This window comes from Branchiostoma lanceolatum, chromosome 17 (genome assembly GCF_035083965.1).
Source record: "Branchiostoma lanceolatum isolate klBraLanc5 chromosome 17, klBraLanc5.hap2, whole genome shotgun sequence".
Taxonomy (NCBI): Eukaryota; Metazoa; Chordata; class Leptocardii; order Amphioxiformes; family Branchiostomatidae; genus Branchiostoma; species Branchiostoma lanceolatum.
In genome coordinates, this window is record NC_089738.1 from 11826908 (window position 1) to 11848569 (window position 21662).

Sequence of the window (21662 nt, forward strand, 5' to 3'; positions counted from 1 at the left end):
TGAGTAGGGGTTGGGAAAACAAAAGTGAAACTCGATAATGGGCATCCTAGCGGTTTCTTACGGTGCTCCAGCAGAAATTCAATGTTTGGGGTCTAGTTTTCATGTTTCAAATGCGTGTTTACTGATAATGCATTTTAAAAACATTCAACTGTCCTGGCCAGCCATCAGTATTTTGAGAAGATCCCAAATGAAGTAAACAGTGACGTCTTTATCTAATGTATTTATTGACAGTTACCTTGCGTTAGACAGCTATTATCATCTCATAAATTATGTATTTCAGCAACACGTGGTTTTGGTTGCTAGTACACAATTATCCACCCGCGCTACATAATCATCAGATCAGAACAAAACAAGACTGTATTCATACTGACACGCGAACTGTGAACGCGACGTACCTCTACCCAAGACTTGTGACTCAACTTACTATTTCATCAACATGGCTGGGACAAAGGTACTTATATTCACATAACAGTTGTAATATATACAAATTTCGAAAATCATATAACTGAATGCATCTTCCTGCTGTTTAAATTTCTGGACAATTTTTTCCATTCTTAGAGTATGCCATTCTGTGAATCAGAAAATATCTTTCTCTGTCTTTTTTTCTGTAACTAGTTGGAAAAATGTTAACGGTGTAAGATGAGAATGAAGAAGAACGGTACATATTTTGGAGATAACATTGAACAAAAAAGCTGTAGGATATACACGGATATTATGCTATGGCAATAAGGTATTTGAGTGTTAACAAAGCACGTTTATGAAAACAATGTTAAGTAAAACGTTGTCATACCACAACAAGATATGAGTGTCATCGACAATTTGCACGTTACCCCACGTAACCCTGTAATGATTTTGATCTCTGTTGTTGGTCGTTAATAATTCATTGAGAATTGTCATACAAAAAAGACGGTAGGCTGGAAACTTTGTCCTTGTGAGCAAACCAAGATAGGAAAAATGACTATTCGCGTTTTTGTTCTAATTTTTTGCTGATATATCAAATTGTCATGTATTTGATGTACTTTCAGAAAAAAAACACAGAAAATGGACAGATCGACCAAATTAATCAAGGAGAGGTTTCCTTTTCAAATGATAAATGACGCATACGTCTTTGCGTGTGATTGTCGATATGCTTTTTGTCACGCTAACTCAGGGACACACGAGCAGTGACCAACTGACAGAGGAACAGATCGCTGAGTTCAGGCAGGTTTTCTCGATGTTTGACCAGAACGGTGACGGCCACATTACCACTGCTGAGCTGGGAAGTGTGCTGCGAGCTCTGGGGCAGAACCCGACAGACGCCGAGCTGCGGGTACGGCCATGCTTTGTTCTGCATGTTTGTTTACTCAATAGAATGCTTGATCAAGTTATTTCATAATACCAATGAGAACTGAGAAAAATGAAGAAAAAGAATGTAAATAAAAGAATAAAAAAGATACCAATAAGAAACAAGAACTACAAAATATGATAAAGCTAATGAATATGGCGACATTGATACCTTAAATGGCTTAAAAAAGAATACTAGCAATCAACAATGAATGTTGAGGAGAAACCAGCAATGTAAGAACGTACTGCAGAATAGCAAGACAAAAGAACAATGGTATTAATGAGAAATGTTACATTTTGAACATATAGATATCACTTTTAAGTGATAAAAAAGTTTAAAGTTGTAACATTTTTTTGGTCTCTGGATCTTTGTTCATCTGTGCAATCAACAGACTCAGATGGTTTTCGTTAACTAAATGAGATCCCACTACCAAAATTATATTCTGTAAACTACCACAGCCAAGATCCGTATCACATATGTGAACTACTGATTAATATGCATATTGATATTTCGTAGGACATGATAAGAAAGGTTGACGTGGATGGAGATGGAACCACCAACTTCTCGGAGTTCCTGCGCCTTGTGGGTCGGAAGAGCTCCAGAGAGAAGACAGAGCAAGAGCTTCAGGATGCGTTTCATGCATTCGACAAAGTAAGGCCGAGGAAATAGAGTGTTTCCGGTTACCCGACCGAGCCTAGCAAAAACCTGCCAACCCTAGTCTTATTTTGTTGACCCGCTAGCACTGTCCTGATGCTGTCTAGCGTTGCAATCTTAAACAGTATTTCTTGGGTCACTTCGACTGCACTTTAAAAAAAAGAAGAAAGAGAACCCTTACCCAGCGACACTAATTTATGAGTACTGTAACCGGAATCACAACATTTTCTATTATGCCTAACGGCATGTCATGAATTGTTTGATAGTACCTAGCCTCCTGTACAACCCTTCTGGGTGGCAGGCCAGTAGCTTTTTTCGCCGATTTGCGCTGTTTTCTGATTGCTCGTGTATTGCTCTGATATATATGCTTCTAGAGTTGGCGCACTAATCAAGCTTGGTCATATTAGAACACTAACTTGCGAACGATTAGAAATAGCGCAAATCAACCAAAGGGCCATAGAAAGCCACCAGCCATCCAGAATGTCTGCGTATAAGGCTGGGTAAGGATGATACCACAGAACCAAAGGCAATGGGTGTTTAAAGCCATATTTTGTATGCAAAGTAAACTTAAAAGTCGATTTTCTTTTGTACATGTAACTAAATCCCGCTTTAGAGTTCTCATTTAGGTTCATTTCAGCACCAAGGACAGGGAAGTAACATTATCATTGACATTTAAAAAGTCCATATACGTTCAATGTAAGAATACGATTTTGGGGATCGATGGGACACCACGTACAAAGGACGAGACAAAAGCTAAGAGGTGTAACTGTAGTATGATATCTCTGAGTGTATTGTCTGGGAAGACTCAGTGGACTGGTTTGAACCGGCTGGGCTATACCATTCTATGCACATGTGCGGGGCTGCAAATTGGTACCTCGCACTATAGCCAAGCAGAAATGAAAAATAAAACACAAAAATGAAAATATTTGACGGACATGCAACCACTCTCGAACCACTAATTGCAGTACTGTCATTGGTTGGACAGTTAATTGTGATGGACAGTCAGTATCGGTCTATTTATCTATCTTGCTGCTCAACGTTTCCAGGATGGCAGCGGGTACATCACCCAGACAGAGCTGCGTCACGTGGTGTCCAGCCTGGGGATGGAGTTGACGGATGAAGAGCTGATGAAGATCATGCGGGAGGCCGACAGGGATGGAGATGGTCAGGTGAGGACCAGGGACAGAACTATGTGTCTCATTTTGTACGATGTGACCTTCTGTACTACTTACGCAGTCATGTGGAATATAGATTACGCAGCCTTTTATAATTTTCCTGGTTATGATATTTGACCATGTACAATGTCCGGGTAGAAATGGGGATCTGGCAGATCGGCGATTCTACCGGCAGAGATAGCGATCAGAGTCTCTGTCGGGATCTCTACTGGTAACGTTACACGACAGAATTACCGATTGTACTAGTTAAGATCCTGATCGTGATCTCTGTACACAGAGGCTCATGTTTACATGGCATGGTACAATCGCCGATTGTACTGGAAGAGATCCTGATGTGTTGACAGAGGCTCCGATCACGATTTCTACCGGAAGAATCGCCGAATCATCAAGTTCTACCTGATTGCGATCTTTCCCCTGGCATATACATTAGATGTTACAACAACAACAAAAATTCAAGGCTGAAGAAATGTAAGAAAATTAGTAGCCGTATTAAATGAAACTTGTGACGGTTCTTCGTAACCCCCGACTCACAACTTTTTAAATGTTTTATTTCCTCTATAGATCAGCTATCAAGAGTTTGTCAAGACGTTGGGCGTGAAATGAATCTGCCGACTACATACATGCCTCTCAGCTATGTTGTGTTGAAAAATAAAAGATCCTTAGGTGTAACACACCAGCTTCAGTGTGACTTATACGACATACCGGATTGCTTTGACGTAAATGATAAGGACAACTTGGCAATAAAGAACATGTAACTGTAAGACTCTTTGTCTGGCATGCGTCTGTTTGTGTAATATCGTACGAGAACGTCCACCACTTGGGGATATAATTTCTACTGACCGTAATGCTGAGGTCACGACCCGGGGCCCGGCCGGGCAGGCTGCCGGAATTGTATGGTATAAACGATAACAAATACACAAAACAAAAATAAAAAAAATAGGCAAGAGCATAAGTAATGTATATTTCTTGATATACACTTTTAGTTTTCGTTTCCGCAAGCATCCCGGCACAGCCCTGGTTTGAAAATGTGACCGTAGCAACACACGGGTATATAAATGCTGTTACGTTTTCTTAGTACAGGAGCCCCCTCTGTCGATACAGTTGTGGTATAACAGCATCGGAGTCATCACTGAGGGTTGGGCAATCACGTCTGGTTTGTGTGCTACAGTTTATTTGACTATAACATTCGATCATCCCTTGTCGCCAGAATTCTTTAGAACTTTCAAACGACCACGCTCTCAAATAGATAGAGATGTGTACACGAATGCGAATTTGTATGAAAATTACCCTGTGTTATATTTTCACCACAATTCATAGCAAGGAAAATGTAAGAAAAAGGGTAGACACTTTCACTGTTTAAATACAAAAGCGAAGCCAGAATAGATCACAACTGACCTCCTGATAACGTGATTCCTCATACGCAATTTGTACCATGTAAAGCCAACGCATTTGATACTATAGCAACAAAAATTGTCCTAACTTTGAAGCACGTATGGCTTGTGCAGACGACATTTTGAATGATTAGTGTTTGACATAATTCTCAAAGTGGTAGTCACATAGAGGTAGTCAAAGACAGGTAGTCACGAAGTGAATGCCATGGCTCTAAGTGTTGATTCTTAATTGACACCATAATCACATAATCAAACATCATAGCCAGGTGCATTAGAGATAATAACTACCTGTTGCTGTGTTGCTAACACACTTGAAAGATCTACACCCCTGGCCTCGCAATTAGCCCTTAGGCGTCACAACAACAGTGTTCATGAAGGCGGGAATAACAGGACAAGTGAACTGTAAACGCCCCAGTGTTGAACCAGATCTTCCCACAGCTTTTGACGCAACTTCTAAGTAACGTCGTCCGGATCAAAACATGGCCGGGACAAAGGGAAGGGTATGTCTTTGTAAAGTTTTGAAACAAAACGTAACTTGTTGCTACGTTTGTGAAGGCTAAGCATGCAGAAACTAAAGGATGATATCTTTTGACTCAATCCACACTACTGGACAAGTTTTCTGAGAAATAGCAGACGTTTTAGATGCCTTTTGGCATCGTTATTCTTCAGTGATCTAAAATAGCCGTTTACATCCAGATTTTCTAGAATTCGTAACCTATTGCTGTTAGGCTAGAGTGAACTCAGAATGTAATGGCTGCTATAACTTGTCGAACGAGTTCTATCTGAAGGACAAAATATGGCCGCCATTTTGGATGTTAATCAATCACAAAATCAAGATGGCAAAGATATCCGATAATCCACGTTATCGAACATATAATGTTCACTAATTATTCAGTTCATCTTGAAAATTGTTGATTTCTAAGGGGGGTAATGGATGGAGGGAAGGAACAGCACATTAAACTTTATTGAAATGTAGTATTAGTATTTATGATATAATTAGATACAAAGCAAAAACATGAAGCACAGTGCAAACATCTTGCTCATGGTCATTTGATCTCTCTTTTGACCTCTCGTTTCGCCCACTTGGTGGTTACATGTAACCCCCGTTTAACACTAATCTGCCGGGTTACATAAATCCACCAATTGAAAAACAGTGGGTTTAATTGGGAGATCTCTAGTGCAGCACCCACCAGGCATGCACAGGTTAGATATACAAGAGTGCATCATACTGGGGGGCGTTGGGTTGGAGATCTGTTTGGACGTATCTTTTCAGGGTGGTGGAATTATGTACCCTGGTAGAATTATGTGGGAGAGGTTACATGCCCCGAACAGATGTTATGACAGAATTTGCATTCCACTAGGTGAACGCTGACCAACTGACAGAGGAACAGATTGCTGAGTTCAAGGAAGCGTTCTCTCTATTTGACAAAAATGGTGACGGCGTCATCACTACAAAGGAACTGGGAACTGTCATGAGATCGCTGGGCCAAACCCCAACTGAAGTAGAGCTGACCGTAGGTCTCTCTAGCTAGTCTAGTTTGTTTCTGCTATTATAACTAACGTACTCAGTGGACTGTTAGCAAAACATTAGATACTATTATCTAGGAAATAGGCAAATAGTAGTGGACAACCTGAAGTCAACAGTACACACTCACTCCTATACAATAGAAAATGTTACAAAAGGCTGATAATAGAAAGCTATATATACAACAGGTAATTCTGATCCGAACATTTATAAACCAAATTAGCATTATTATACATAATATCATACATAACCATACCCCATAAGATTGTCATTTAGAATTCTTAACTACTTATAAGAAGAAACGTGTAGTGCAGCTTCTAGGGTGCTAAGAAGAGTAGCTAGTTATCTATTAAGCTTCTTTTTTTATCAAAAAGAAGTAAAAAAGAAGCTTATGAGCACATAACACCCAGATGGTATTCTAGAAACGTCCAGTTACATTTATGTTAGAGCGCTTATAAGACTGCATTGTTTTCCGGTAGGATATGGTAAACGAGGTTGACACGGACGGAAACGGAACCATAGACTTCCCAGAATTCCTCACCATGATGGCTCATAAGATGAAAGAGGAAGACAGCGAAACCGAACTGCGTGAAGCGTTTCTTGTGTTCGACAAGGTACGACTCAGTTGATTAATAGGATTAGTATAGACCAGCGTTGTCATCTAGATTTGTTATGACATACTACAGTTGCTTCGATATTGGCTGACCGAACTGATTCACAAAATCATAACGTTACATATCAACTTTGCTAGATTTATAATCTCCCTTTCTGTGCTGAAATATGTAGGGTCTCCTCGATACATATACAAATGTATTATACATATAACCCCTGCATGGTATACATAGGAAATATATTCAAAAATGTCTACACGTTAGAAATTCCTCAAATGATTGTGAAAGCTTATCATCATCCCTTACTACACACCCTTGTGTTAGGTAGATTAGCCTTATGGAACTTTAGTTACGTACCATGAATAGATGCCATACTTTGTACCTTGTGCAATTGTTGTGCAATAAAGTTATTATCATACAGGATGGTAACGGCTACATCAGCGCCGCGGAGCTGCGTCACGTGATGACCAACCTGGGAGAGAAGCTGACAGATGAAGAGGTGGATGAGATGATCCGAGAGGCTGACATAGACGGAGATGGCCAGGTTAGGGCCAACTATCATTTTCACATTAATTTTTCTCGAGAAATATCAGGCTCAGGGTTAACGTGTTGCATTATTTTGACGTTAAGTTTTAACATTGTGAAAAGAAGTGAAGCTTTAACGTTGACAACACTCGATTTATCGATGTAGTTCTAACTGCGATTATGTCTTGAGTAACATGGATTCCGAGCTTCACTTCTATCTAAAGCCTGTCGCATCTGTACCGTGCCATAGGATGAACACACCAATCATATGCAATTTCCCCCTAGATCAACTACGAAGAGTTCACACAGATGATGACGACTAAGTAGCCACCAACTACATCTATTTCAACAAGTTTCACCGCCATCTTGCTTCCCAGCATGCAACGCCAGCGTATTAGATTGATGTACAAGTAGTTTGTAACAGCCTGACGCCCCCCTCCCCACATTAGCCTATTTCCTAATGGTAGAACCGCCTGAATATCGATGTAAGTTTAGCAATTACCATAACAACATAAACCGACCAGATACATTACACATTGTCACGGTAACGATATTATTTGTGTCCTGGGCTACCCAAAATGCCCCGCGTCTATGCCATTATGTAATGGGATGCGTGGAAAGGGTAAAGGTGTATACATTCTGTTCTATGAACATATCACCTCTTGGAAAGTGCATTAAAAGTGGCCAGTGTAATTTCCTTATGTCAAGAAAAAGCTGTTGACTTGCATCTAGTGTCTTGCATCAATATAGAGTTGGATGTATAAATGATATATCACATCCACGTAACATATGAAATATTTTACAAGGTAGAGGACTTGACTGTTTTAATATCATTCTCTGCTCCTTTTCCAACACACTATCTGACATGGTTGAAGAATAAAACACGTAACAGTGAAGATGTCGAATACATATCTCTGTTTATTATGTGATATATATGTATATGTTGAAGCAGCAAATATCAACCAAACAACCAACCCCTTACGGTGGAATAACGTACCGTCCAAGAAGTACTGAACTGGTTGCAGTACCAGTATATGCTAATTATGATCGTACCGTCCCTTGGGTAATTGAGCGAACGTAAACGCTATTCATAACAATAGAGAACTTAGGCAAGAACAAAGGTATGCCAGAACATAGTATAGTAATACATAAAACTGCAAAATGATCAGCTATTCACTGAAACAATTATACATCTAAGAGTTGCAATCCAAACAACCTGAGATGTGCTAAGAATTATACATTTATCAGTTGCACACCTAACAAGCTGGGATGTGCCACGGATCATACTGCAGACCTGCACAACCTGATTTTTGTAACCTTTACGCTCCGTCTGGCTTGATTCATTTACAGTTAAGAACAAACAAAATCTACCTTGAAATAGCCTAAAGCATTGGTAGATTATTTGATTCAGGCTGGTAACGTTACAATGTATATGTAGCTTGCAGGCGTACAAAAACGTGGGAAGAGGGGGGATTAAAACTCTTTGCCTAAAGTACAAAGAGTTTCACCCCTGACCTCTAGTAACAATTATCCCCTGGGCGTTACAACAAGAACAAGCCAGGCGGTTTAGAAAGGTGGGGCATTAAACTAAGACGAGTCAACTGTGAGCGCGTGAATATTTGGAACATCTCTGTACACAGCTTTTGACCAAAACTTCCATCTTCTTGAGGGTTTGCTGGAACGACAATGGCTGGAACTAAGGGAAGAGTAAGTACTCATAAACCTGTGTTTGAAACTTGTTGCTGTTAGACTGGCGAGTGATCTCAGACCGTAGTAGCGTAGTAGTACTGGCGTAGTACAATTTAACTTGTCGGACGAGTTTTGTCGGAAGAGCTTAGTGTGGCCACCATATTGGATGTCAAGCACAAAAGCAAGACTATGAAGATTCTACTGTAATCTAATGGATATATGTTCTCCTTAAGCCGATACCTAGGTACCTATTTCACGACCATTGTTTTCTCAAGACTCCAATATCACATGATATACGATCAAAGAGGTTGGACCCCGGGTTACATTTGGCTGCGGTGTTGTAATATGATTTGATATTTGTCTGCCACAGTTATAATCATATAAAGGGTCATCAAGGCCAAATATTCAAACGTTTTGTAAATGAGTAGTGGCCAATAACGATACAAAGATATCTTAAACCAGATAACCAAATGCATCAGAATCAAAATGTTTGGCTACAGACTTGATATATATTAACGCGTCAACAGGGAAAGATGGGCGGCGCTGAGAGAATGACAGAAGAACAGATCGCCGAGTTCAAGGAAGCCTTCTCCTTGTTCGACAAAAATGGGGACGGGAACATCACGACTGGTGAGCTGGGAACTGTCATGAGGTCGCTGGGTCAGAATCCAACTGAAGCCGAGCTTCTGGTATGTTCTTCTTTTGATCTGCATAACTTGACATAGCAAGATATTCTTTCAATTTATCATATGCATGTAATATCCACGTGATTTGACTGATGTCAAAAGATATCTAAGCCAACGTGTGTAGAATAGAAAGCAATCAAGAAAACTATGATATATGGGATATCTAGACAATAGGAACCAAGACATTTATCATTTAGCAACTTTGAAATATTAGATATTACAATTGTACTTTCTGTCTTGACATGATTTATACTTGTTCATTGGCCGTCACTGTCAACACGAGTTACATATCTTTGTCTACTCAGAAACGTAGTACTACGTGATAACACATACACTTGGAGAGGTCTCTAGAGGCCCGTAGAGAGAGTTCGAATCACATCAAACAATTAACGTGTTTTACAGGATATGGTAAACGAGGTTGACGCGGACGGAAATGGCACCATAGATTTCCCAGAATTCCTCACCATGATGGCTCGAAATAAGAAGGATAACAATCAGGAAGAGGAACTGCGGGAGGCGTTTAAAGTGTTTGACAAGGTAGGGCATGAGCGGTACAGGGGCAATTGGTGCGCAGCCGAGCATGGCCGCCGAACTTCTCCAGATAATGGTCGGGAGACTGTCGTTAGTTTGTCGGCGCGGTTACCTACTGGTCTTTAAACGTCCTCTGCGCCAGCCGACTTTGCATTTGACATATCAAACTCGGTATAGTAATTTTTATTAGATGCGACCAGAGGAGTGCACTTAAGCTAGCATAGAATAGACTCCACTTTGGTTCGGGGATGAGGTCTTGAATTTGTGACAAGCGCTCAATAAAGCTTAGGTGAATATTCCCCCGTTTGAAGCTGACTTATCGTTACATCTTTTATGATATTTTATTCTCTGAATTCAAAGTCTGCCAATCCTGAGTGTCATTTTGAAATTGTTGTCTTTTTGCTTTATAAAAATTTCAGATGTATATTTCTCACGCAGGACATACAATAATTAATTTGCTGATTGACAGAGTTTACAGAGTGAAATTTTCATCACTTTTCTAAATATGGAATTTTTGATATCAACAGGATGGCAACGGCTACATCAGCGCCGCGGAGCTGCGTCACGTGATGACCAACCTGGGAGAGAAGCTGACAGATGAAGAGGTGGATGAGATGATCCGAGAGGCTGATGTGGATGGAGATGGCCAGGTTAGGGAAACTTACAATTTCGAGCTGTTTTGACACTCCACAGTTAATAACATAATAATTCATATCTCTTGATACCTCCTTGCATTACGCTATTGTTTTCGGCGTGTCTGTTTGCCTGTCTGTTTTCCATATGCTGGTCACATTCACCGGAGAGAAACAGGGTGTAAAGGTCAGAGTTGCAAGAGTGGCAGGAAGTCAAGTTCAGAATTGCAAGAATTAGTGATTTATCAACCTTCAAGTAATAACTGACAGACATGCCAGGCCATGGGTAAATTAAAGAACTAACTAGTTCACTGTTTCAAGGTGCTATGAGAAAAATGCAAACACGTAAACGAGAACTATTTCTGAAGCAGTCAAACAATGTTGAAAGAAGACTTAACATGCACCAATGTGTAGTAGCTTTTAAAAAATATGTCAAATCATAACCTCCTTTGTCAAATAATTATAGATTTCGTTTCCGAGCTTCTGATCTAATGGCTCACTTTGTTATGTCATAGAATGTACATGTAATCTTTATTTCAATTTTTCCCGTAGGTAAACTACCAAGAGTTCGTTTCGATGATGACGGAGAAATAATCGCCAGCAACATATCGGCCATTTCAGACTTGTTGATTCCCCGCCATCTTAGTTTCCCAGCATGCAACGTTCAACACTACCAGTAGTAACCATCTTAGCCGGACTATAACCAATCTTTGCATTCGACCTTTGTTTTTGGATTATTCGAAGTGCTTGAAATGCTGTTATGTAAAGCTAGAAGCTAGAAGTATCATTCTCATCTTTCTTTTGACGCTATAAAACCCTCAACTTACTACATGTTATCTGACGAATTCGCGTCATGAGCGCTTTTGCAGGTCTAGTCAGGCACTAAATATATATTTGACATATAAGAAGGTACAAAAGACTTTCGACATTGAAGAAGAACTGTAAAGAGGACGAACTGCGCGATTCCTTCAAAGTCTTTGACAAGGTCGGAAGTTTCTCAGAAAATGTTACTCTGCATACCACAATAGTTATCGTTGGAAAGTTACACACATTATTTTACACATTTTGGACGAGTATCTTGAAAAACGTTCTTATGAGTCTGAGAAAGACTTTTATGTTGCCGCTCAGTTGCCTTGGAATAGGGGAGCAGATTCTTTCTGTGGCATAAACGATAAGGAAAACTTAGCAATAAAGATATGACGGCTCCGGAATGTATTCGTGATGTGTTATTTGGTGTTTGATACAAAACTGTCCTAATGTAGTATGGGTTCTCAAAGCCAAAACTAGCTATTTTGATAGCAAGAAAAATGAACTGATTTTTATCATCTTTTTATCAAGGGGATCATCTTCTGTGTCGTTTATTTTGTGGACAATGAAAAATGGTTCTGGCATGGGCTGTCATCAAATGTAAAATGTAGTATTCTTCATTTTTTGCTAAAAGTGATGATATATTTAATTGGAGAAGATACATGTAACACAGAAAACACAAACGATGCAGATACAACAACCATTGATTGCTCTTCCTCACTACACATTTTGAAGTCCCTCCTGTGCAGAGATGCCCCCCACCCCCCCACACACACTTCGGACGAGTTACCAGCCAGACTAAGAGAACAGCAAGTAGTACACACAATTTGGTGTTCAAACAAAGCAACAGCGCTTTCATCAAAACTCGGTGTCCTATCGCCCATGATTCAATCGGTTTGTCCACTTTCGACTATGTTCCATCACCCACGGAATTTGGCAGAGAGTAGCACTCATTCTGTTAATGTTGTTTTCAAACCCTGATATAGTTCACTTAGCCCCGCCCACCAATGTTGACGACACTGACATCTATAAGGTCATGGACGTGCACTTTGACTTTTTACCTCACCTGTGTTATTATCTCCCCGGGGTCACCACTGTGACAGTAGTCAGAGCTTCAAGCCTCCTCGTTGTGTGATCTATTGTACGTTTAAAGGTCTAAATCGCTGGTGGATTTACCGAGTATATTATAACGAGGCGTTTGGAAAGGAGGTATGTATCTTTTTTTTTCATACACAAACAGAGCAAATAGTAAACATACAGGTAGCACTGTGTTCAAATGACGCCACGGTATAACTAGTTTGACAAGTTTAATGTGTTACAATCTCCCCAACCCCCCCCCCCCCACCCACTCCTGAATTGGGGACAATTTTCATATCTTGTCTGGATATTTTATCAACATGTAGACACCGGCCGCTACTCAACAAGTTTAAGGCTATTATCAATGGAAAAGATGTGAAGTCGGAATTGATCGGGTCTGGTCATCGTACAGCGGGGCGTAGCTATAGGTATCCCACCGATCACTAGTAGTGTGTTTTGACGGCACTTCGCGACGAGCTCTGTGAGATTAGAATACACAACTTTGGTAGGCAATAAAAGTACACGTGGTGGAAGGAGAGGGGTTGACTACACCTTCCAATTCAATGCCACAGACGCAGAGGATTAAGTCACGTCCTCAAAACTAGGCCATGAAACATTATTCTATTAAGGGGAGGGGGTGCCAGCAGCTAGAGACAGTGCTCATACCCGAAATTATTAGCATTCATTTTCCAAGGAATAAGGAGTATATTTTCAAAATCACAAGTGAGAATATTCCAAACGGTAAGATATATAGAAACGGTTATGAATTGAATTCTTACAAACTTGTAATTACCCACAATATCATGTCTTCAGTGGTACCTTTTTGACTGTTTTAGATACGGTGATCACTATATGTTGACTACTATATGTCATAGCGTAATGACAAAGTGTATTTTGATGCTGAAACGATTTATTGTCATAAAAAAAGCCATGGCAGAACAAATGACGGAGGAACAGATCAGCGAATTCAGAGAGGCTTTCGAACTGTTCGACAAAGACGGCAATGGCTCCATCGATGCGGAAGAGCTCGGAACGGTCATGAAAGAACTTGGGCAGAACCCAACTAAGTCGGAGCTACAGGTGTGTAAAAACACTTTGTATTTTTCCATGTCAACGCGGAGGTAGCTTCGAAAAGGGAACTGTACAATGTATCAATCAAGTCAAAGTTTAGCAACACTAACACCCCCTTTTCATTGAGGCGGCTACCACTGAGCGCGACCAAAAATTCCATAAGTGGTTCCAATAAATTTCACTGATAAAGAATTGTATTTCATAAGTATTCTGTGTTTTGTTGTCTTTCAATCATATTCATACATCACGAATCATCTTAATCAAATCTATCAAATTTTGGTCGTTTAACGGTCTCTATCCAATGGAAAGGGGGCCTAACGTACCAACAAACAACGTGCGATTGGGTATCATCTAGGCGGGCAATGATGGGCTTTTAGCCGCCAACATCTTCTCACGGTCCCATACAATATGAGGCAATGTTTTGAATTGGTGACCCATGTGATGTGTTACACCCAAACAACAAAGGGCTTCACATCGGCGGCGTGAAAAGACAGACTCGTTGCGTGCCTGCAGATTATCATTTTAATTGCCGCAGGCCCATAGCCGGGTAAACAAGTCTTGTTATATCGACGGTGCATGCTTCATGTTTGGTTAAGTGTAAAATAAGACCATCATGTATGTGCTAAAACTGGTCCATTTTCAGACTAAAGTGTATATATATACAGCACAAACTATTTTCAATTTGTAAATGTTCTGTAGTGTTACGCTTGATATATTTACTTGTAGAAAAAACACACTAAGCATTGGTGAGATCCAAAAGTCACACAGCTTGTCACAAGACCGAACAAACATAATGAATGGATAAATCTCTTTAGTTTCAAGTATGTCACCCATAGAAAACAATCGTACAAACATGAAAACACATTTAAACTATACATACATGTACAACAACAGGAAAACTGTTTTGTATCTGATAAATAGCAATTTGTAAACACGGTCGGTATCATTTCCAACGTAGGTTGCATGGGGGAGGGGTGTGGAATGCTCCCTTGGGACACATGGGTTAGTGTATATTTGGCATCAAGGTCAGTTTCTATAAGTGTAGTCCTTTATTTCTGACAAAGAAAATGAGGTGCGAAGGACGGATATCCAATGGACATAACTATAGAAATTCATATTGAATCGAAGTACAGTAGAACAAGAACAGAACAAATAATTCAATATGTCAAATTATATCTTGTGCTAATTTGTTTGATGGCTTCGACAAGGGAGGTCGAAATTTTAAAAAGTGGAATTGCTTGAAGCAACGAAATAATTGCAGTCGCAAAATGGCAAAGGGAAGGCCAATTAGCAAATACCCAAAAGGCACGAGAAAGGCAGAACAAAATTTGTCTTAGATTTGTTTTTTCTATCTACTTGTCTATTTATTGAGATTTACTAGTACCACATTTGCGGAAGGATTGACATAACAGGTGACTATCACCTTTCCAACATGTCAACCCAGACCAGATTAAACTGTAAGGTTGATCAACTGACACTGGGAAGGACATCTGTTCTTATTGATAAGTGTGGTGCTTTCTTTAACTTGCTCGAGATGGGAGTCTTAAGTCCCATGCGAGAGGACAACCCTAACCAGGGCAGCTCAAAATAGGCGTCTTTCTCTGGGGCATAACAATGGAGTCTCCCAGGGATTCGAACCCAGAACCTTTAGATTTGAAGTCAGCAACCCTAGCCACAAGACAACCTTGCCATTCTCAACTACATGTTGTGTTTTCAACAGGACATGATTAACGAGGTGGACACGGACGGCGACGGCACCATAGATTTCACCGAGTTCCTGACGATGATGACCAAGAAATTGAAGGAGAACTGTAAAGAGGACGAACTGCGCGATTCCTTCAAAGTCTTTGACAAGGTCGGAAGTTTCTCAGAAAATGTTACCCTGCATACCATAATAGTTATCGTTGGAAACGGGCGTCTAAAGATCTGAAGTTAACACTTAAGAAAGTAGGGAATGCACGCAGAGCGAACATTGGGCATCAAACAATACTCATACACACAAAGTAGCTTTCAGGGCCATTTTGTATCCTTCTAATAACCTATGAATACCGTTTTTTTCTAAACAACCTGCCTTTTTGTTACCTGTCATTTTATTTGTCCAAAAGAAGGATACACTAGTGGCCCCGGCGATTTGCTGATTGATGGAGAATACTTATACATCTTTTCAGACAATTTGTTATTCCCGGTGATTGATCTGTCATTATGATAGTACATGTACTATCTACGCAAGTATGCACGTTATATAACATTATCAAGTACACGACTACATTAGAGCTTTGGGAATTTGTCACTCCAAACATCATCATCATCATCAAGGGTTACTCCCATATGACCCCATCAGGGGCAAAGTGTGTGTGGGGGGGGGGGAGGTCCCGGGCTAGGTCGGGCAGGCCTCCAGCCCGGCACGGAAAGACTCAGCGGTGGGGGCCATCACAACCGTGCCAGGCAGGGCATTCCACTGCGAAATTGTACGGTGGGGATATGAGTATTTGTATGTGTCTGTACTGGCGTTGATAGTTTGGAATTTGTCTGGTGTAGGATGGGAATGGCGTCATCAGCGCCGAGGAGCTGCGTCAGGTGATGTCCAGCCTGGGAGAGAATCTTACAGATGAAGAGGTGGATGAGATGATCAAAGAGGCTGACAAAGATGGAGATGGCCAGGTAATACCAGAAACTAGGTCATCTTACACTACTCTTGATATGCAAAATCAACAACAAAGGATTAGTGATCATTGGCTGACTAGTATCTGATTTTACTCATTTGCCAGCAATTTTAAAGCGAATCTAGATAAGTAAAGTAAAGCAGTCATCCTCAATTGAGGTGAAGCATGATGCTATTTCAAGTAGCTAGTGGTGGTGCAATGCGGCTTCGCCACGGCTCGCGTTTTTGGCCAAGCACACCGGGTCACCCTTACTCTCCTCGATAAGAGTGTTGGGTTCTTTTAGATACATCTAAATACTGGATTTAAGTACATTGCATACAAGAGTGTTAGGGATGTCGCATCCATCACATAAAAACTTCTGTCTTTAGAATTGGAAGCAAGATGTCAAAGAACGAAAATGTAACGAAAGTGTTTTTCAGGCTTCTGCTACGGAAGGTATTACACCGTCACTTAGAATCATTAACCCAACTGTATATAATGCCGTTTAATGTGATATTTGATTTTTAGTAATCTAAAAAAATCTTCATTTTTATAATAACAAACAACAAAAGTGTAATCAGGAAAATGAAATGCATACTTATCATGTTAAGTTTAGTTCATGCCTCCTTACATTTGCCTTTGTGTTTCTTTTACGTTGTTAACGTATCTCTAAATTCTTTACTTCTTGGCAGGTGAACTTCGAAGAGTTTGTGACGATGATGAAAAGCAAATAAAGCTGTCCCGTGCATTCATGGATCCATCACTCCTCCAGCGAAAATGTCATACTAACTTCGCTGTTATAAAAGTAATAATAAGACAACCCTTGGCTAGTTATTACAAGTATGCATCAGCACAGCACTGACTTATTTGTATCTTGATGACTTATAATATTATTAGCTTGACGACTTAGCTTGACGACTTAGCTTCGAAGAGACTTGAGATCATTATGAGGGAATTTTTCATAACAGGTTGACAAATTTTCCTATTCCTCCAAAAATATATGATCAGGTTCTGGTGCTATATAAGATCAAGAGCCAACTACATTAGATAGTCTTATGATATGACCCTTTTGATGTAATATTTAACCTGGAACACGATATCAAGGGTTAGCATTCTATAATATCAATATTAGTTTCATGTATTCGAACACAGAATGCACAAGCGCACTGTATGTGACGTTTTAGATACTGATAATATATGATATGTTTGACTAGAAAGGGATAACATTTGTAGCAATGCAAATGGAGAAGCGCCTTAGATGCAGTCTTTGCTTAGCCACCCATATTTCATTATAGTCCGTATTAATCTTATTTATAGTGATTCACAAGTCATTATTCATAATTTGCGTATGCTTCTTCTGCCAGGGCTAATGTATTCTTTGCATTTTGTGTGATACTACCACATTGGGTAAACATATTAAAGATATTTGATCGAGTCATATCTGTTTATTACTTTATATCGTCACAAATCACAGTTTAGAAAGTACGTTCTGACATGAATATGTTGGGCGTGGTAATGTTGTCTTCCATGTCTATGTCAGAGGAAAGATCTCGATCTGACAGAATCTGTGATTCTACCGGTAAAGATCGCGATCAGCCGTCTGTCGATAGAGGTCGCGATCAGAATCTCTGCCAGTAGAATCGGCGATTCTAATATCACATGTACAGTCGGTGATTCTACCAGTACAAATCCCAGTTCTATTCTCTGTCTACAGAGACTCCGATCGCGATCTCTACAGATAGAATCCCTGATTCTGCCAGATCGCGATCTCTACTTTGCTTTTGGCGTTATGATCTGCACGAACTCTTCATATTGGATTACACCATCACCGTTCTTGTCCGCCATCTGAAATATTGAAACCATCAACATGTTATAAAACCATGTATAAATCGAGGTGAATTCAAATCATTTCAACTCCTTTTGTTAAAAAATATCGTAAACGGTACAAAAAATTGTTGTTGTTTCCTTGATGCCACGTAATGCCATCTAATTCGCTTGTAAGTTGTATTTTTTCATCTTTCGTCATATTTTCCAAGGGATAGGATACATTATACTCACCAATTAGAGCAAGGATATGATGTTCTAAAATGACCATAAAATTGTATTTTGTTACCTTGACCATATTGTCGATGTACTTTTCGTGGTGTATCATGCCCAGGGATTTTATGGCCTCTTTTAACTCTGCTTTGTCCAAGACACCATTGTTGTCCTGCAGATGACAAATGTAACAGTCAGCGTTTTTTGCGGGCGGTACCGGTGTAGTTTCCGCTTCGTCGTGGCCGACAAGTACAAGTTTCTACACCTCTACTTTAGCTGTGCGACACACCTGATAATTCTCGAGTGGCCAGCATTTAACTTACAGAATTTAAAAGCTTTTGTTGCTTTGTGAGACAGAAGACAATAATAGCGTTCTATAACAAATTATGCCAAGGTGTTTGATGTTGATTCAAGTATATTATACATTTTTTGCAAGCCATGAGAAAAAAACACAAACGTCATTCGATTTTGATACGCTGAATTAAAGTGTGTCAAGAACGATTTGTTTAGATTAAACTTTGCAACGGTCTAGATCTCGAGTAACACGAAACAGTATTTCTAGTCAACATATCTAACGTCTACTACATAATTCCACCAGTGTACATATGTCCACCACCTTGAAAATGTACGTACCTGGGGGTGCTGCACTAGAGATCTCTTAAACACACTGTTATTCATGATCAAAGTGGCGTATTTATGTAACCCAGCAGATTAATGTTAATGGAGGTTACATTAAGATAAGTGCGTGCCTACCTTGTCATGCTTCTCAAACGTCTCTCTCACGAACTTGGGGTCTGGCGTCATCACGTGTTTGAGGAAGAACATCAAGTTCAAAAACTCCTCAAAGTCCAGCATGTTGTTTTCGTCGATGTCAAACGCTACCATAGATTGCTGTGGTAACGGGAATCCAATAATTCAAATCATTTGGTGGTTTGCACAATGCTTCAATTTGTATCCAAATTTGTGGCGACTGCCGTATAAAACTGAAGTTTGAAGATCTTTACACCCAAAGACCACAACCGTTATAGCATCGTCCATAAGATACTGTATACCTTTCTCCGTGTATAGTTTCATACATATGTCATGGTAGAGTTTGCAATCTGCCAGAGTTGCCGATTTTGTCGGTACAGATCGCGATCTGGATCTCTGTCGACACAATTAGCGATTCTACCGGTAGAGATCGCGATCTGAGTCTCTGTAGACAGAGATAGCGATCTGGATCTTTGTCAATACAATTGGTGACTCTACCGGTAGAAATCCCGATCAAAAATTTTGATATATTCGCTTAAAAGACAGTCAGAATTTTTCGACTTCGAGGACCGAAGGATTCACAATCGTTGCCAAATTGAATGTTGGTCTGCCCTACCTTTAGAGCCAGGTCTGAGGGCATGGGTTGGATCCCGACTGACGTCATGACCTTTCCCAGCTCACGTGACAGGAGGAAACCATCTTTGTCTTTGTCTAGCATCTCAAAGCATCTCTTGAACAAAGCCTTTTGTTTCTCATTAAACTTTGGGTTATCGGCAGCCATTCTGTGAATATGATAATACTATTGACTCAACAGAAATATAGCAACTCTTGCAAGGTCTTTTACAACTATACTCACAAACAAACAAACAAACAAACAAACAAACAAACAAAGAAGTGGATACAGATGAGTTACCTATGAGCAAGTTTATGAATAAATCAAGATCTTGAGTTTACCGTATCGTTCACGCTACTGTTTCCAAAGGTTAAAATATTTCTATGTATCTATCTACCTATTTATCTATACACAGTTAATGATATCTTCTCCCAGAATGTCCTTGAATTTATCTGCAGGATGGAATAATTTAAATTCTCTCTCTCTCTCTCTCTCTCTCTCTCTCTCTCTCTCTCTCTCTCTCTTTCTCTTCCTCTCTTGTTTTACATCTAGATAAAAGTTTGCGATAACTGTTACAAGATAAAGTACAATTGCATCCCAAAATACATGATTGTAGGCAGCGTGTGGTCGCATTTACTGCAAGGTTATCCAAGTTAAGTCTACTGAAAAATCATCCCTCAGTCAAAACCACTGACCCCTTCAGAATTACGTTTTTACGACCTAAGCACCGACCTTGATTGGGGAGTGGTCGGGGGCTTTAGGGCTTAAGGTCCAGAGATGATAATGATGATAAGATTCCTTGTCATAGGACGATGCCGATAGTTCTGATACAGACAGACAGACAGACAGACAGTGGCCCCAAAGTTGTATTCGTCCAAAAAATGTACACACAAACATTTTCCCCTGTGTGTTTCAGGATAACAATAGTCGTAATGCTTCCGTTTTACAAATCAATGACTGGTCAGTTTAGGGTAGGGAGCACGTTAACAAGAAATCCCCCTGCCTAAGGGTAAACGTGCACCTCACTTCAAGGTAATAAAAAGATCCCAGCAAAAGTACACGTGTATCCCAAACCCTTTCAGAACCATGAAACTCAGATTCTGAGGGTATTTGCTGTGAATTTAGAGCATTCAAACTCGGCAAAGTCATGTAATTCATCCTTTTTAAGGCCCTATCTCACTGGACCCGTGGCACGTTGGTGACCTCGCTGCGACGGGGGGGGGGGGGGTAATTGACAGAGCGCTCAACGATTGTCATCGATCTATTACCTCCTTGCATCGATAAAAAACGAATCTTTCTACGCTTTGTGTGTTTTATTGTTGCTTTAGTCATACTTGTACGTTGCGCATGATATTCTTACTATAAAGTCAAGTGTAACATACATCCAATTTAGGACGCCAACGTGCCCAGTGAGATAGGGGTTTAGGGGAGCGAACTGGCTACTCCCAACCCAGCGCCGACCGTGGTTGAGGAGAGCTCGGGAGGAAAGTCTTGAACGTGAGACATGGGCTTCAGAAACACAATCTTGAATCAGCACGCACTAGCTAACACACCTTACCTGTTGAGACAAGACGGTGTGGAATCTTGTAGACCAACAAGACGGAGGAACGCACGCGGTGGGGGTCGACCTTCTCTGAAGAGAGGTGTGGCCTTTATGGTGAACTTTCAAGGGCCTAATCATACATTACATGGGTCACTGACTATGACTGGGCCATTGGCCATGTTGTTCAACCAGACAAGTACTAGTATGTGCCAATTGTGGAATGCTTGACGAAAGAGAAAAGAAACAGCTAGCATTTAGAAACAAACTTTACACGTTTTATTATAAATATCATGTAGGTATTTTTGTCTTTCAGATGTGAAAAAATGGAAATCATTGAATCAGGCATTTTAGTTCTTGGAAATAGAAGATTGTAAGAAAA

The 21662-nt window shown here is 40.2% G+C and overlaps 3 protein-coding genes across 3 annotated transcripts; 2 read left to right on the forward strand and 1 right to left on the reverse strand.

Annotated features, from left to right (window-relative positions):
* The first annotated feature begins 317 nt into the window (after nucleotides 1-317).
* LOC136423053 (calmodulin-like) lies at nucleotides 318-3914 on the forward strand. Its single transcript, XM_066411052.1, has 5 exons — nucleotides 318-451; nucleotides 1151-1309; nucleotides 1841-1975; nucleotides 3025-3147; nucleotides 3715-3914. Exons 1-5 carry the CDS (start codon nucleotides 437-439, stop codon nucleotides 3754-3756), a joined length of 474 nt encoding a protein of 157 aa, XP_066267149.1. The 5' UTR covers nucleotides 318-436; the 3' UTR covers nucleotides 3757-3914.
* Nucleotides 3915-4902: 988 nt separating this feature from the next.
* Nucleotides 4903-17778, forward strand: LOC136423420 (uncharacterized). Its single transcript, XM_066411561.1, has 13 exons — nucleotides 4903-5044; nucleotides 5906-6058; nucleotides 6549-6683; nucleotides 7102-7224; nucleotides 7491-7522; nucleotides 9484-9583; nucleotides 9983-10117; nucleotides 10639-10761; nucleotides 11296-11335; nucleotides 13556-13707; nucleotides 15419-15553; nucleotides 16237-16359; nucleotides 17033-17778. The coding sequence occupies exons 1-13, from the start codon at nucleotides 5024-5026 to the stop codon at nucleotides 17072-17074; spliced, it is 1314 nt and encodes a 437-aa protein (XP_066267658.1). The 5' UTR covers nucleotides 4903-5023; the 3' UTR covers nucleotides 17075-17778.
* Nucleotides 17389-21426, reverse strand: LOC136423052 (calmodulin-like). Its single transcript, XM_066411051.1, has 5 exons — nucleotides 21299-21426; nucleotides 19744-19909; nucleotides 19131-19268; nucleotides 18454-18549; nucleotides 17389-18185 (listed from the first exon to the last, which is right to left on the reverse strand). Exons 2-5 carry the CDS (start codon nucleotides 19906-19908, stop codon nucleotides 18111-18113), a joined length of 474 nt encoding a protein of 157 aa, XP_066267148.1. The 5' UTR covers nucleotide 19909; nucleotides 21299-21426; the 3' UTR covers nucleotides 17389-18110.
* Nucleotides 21427-21662: the final 236 nt, after the last annotated feature.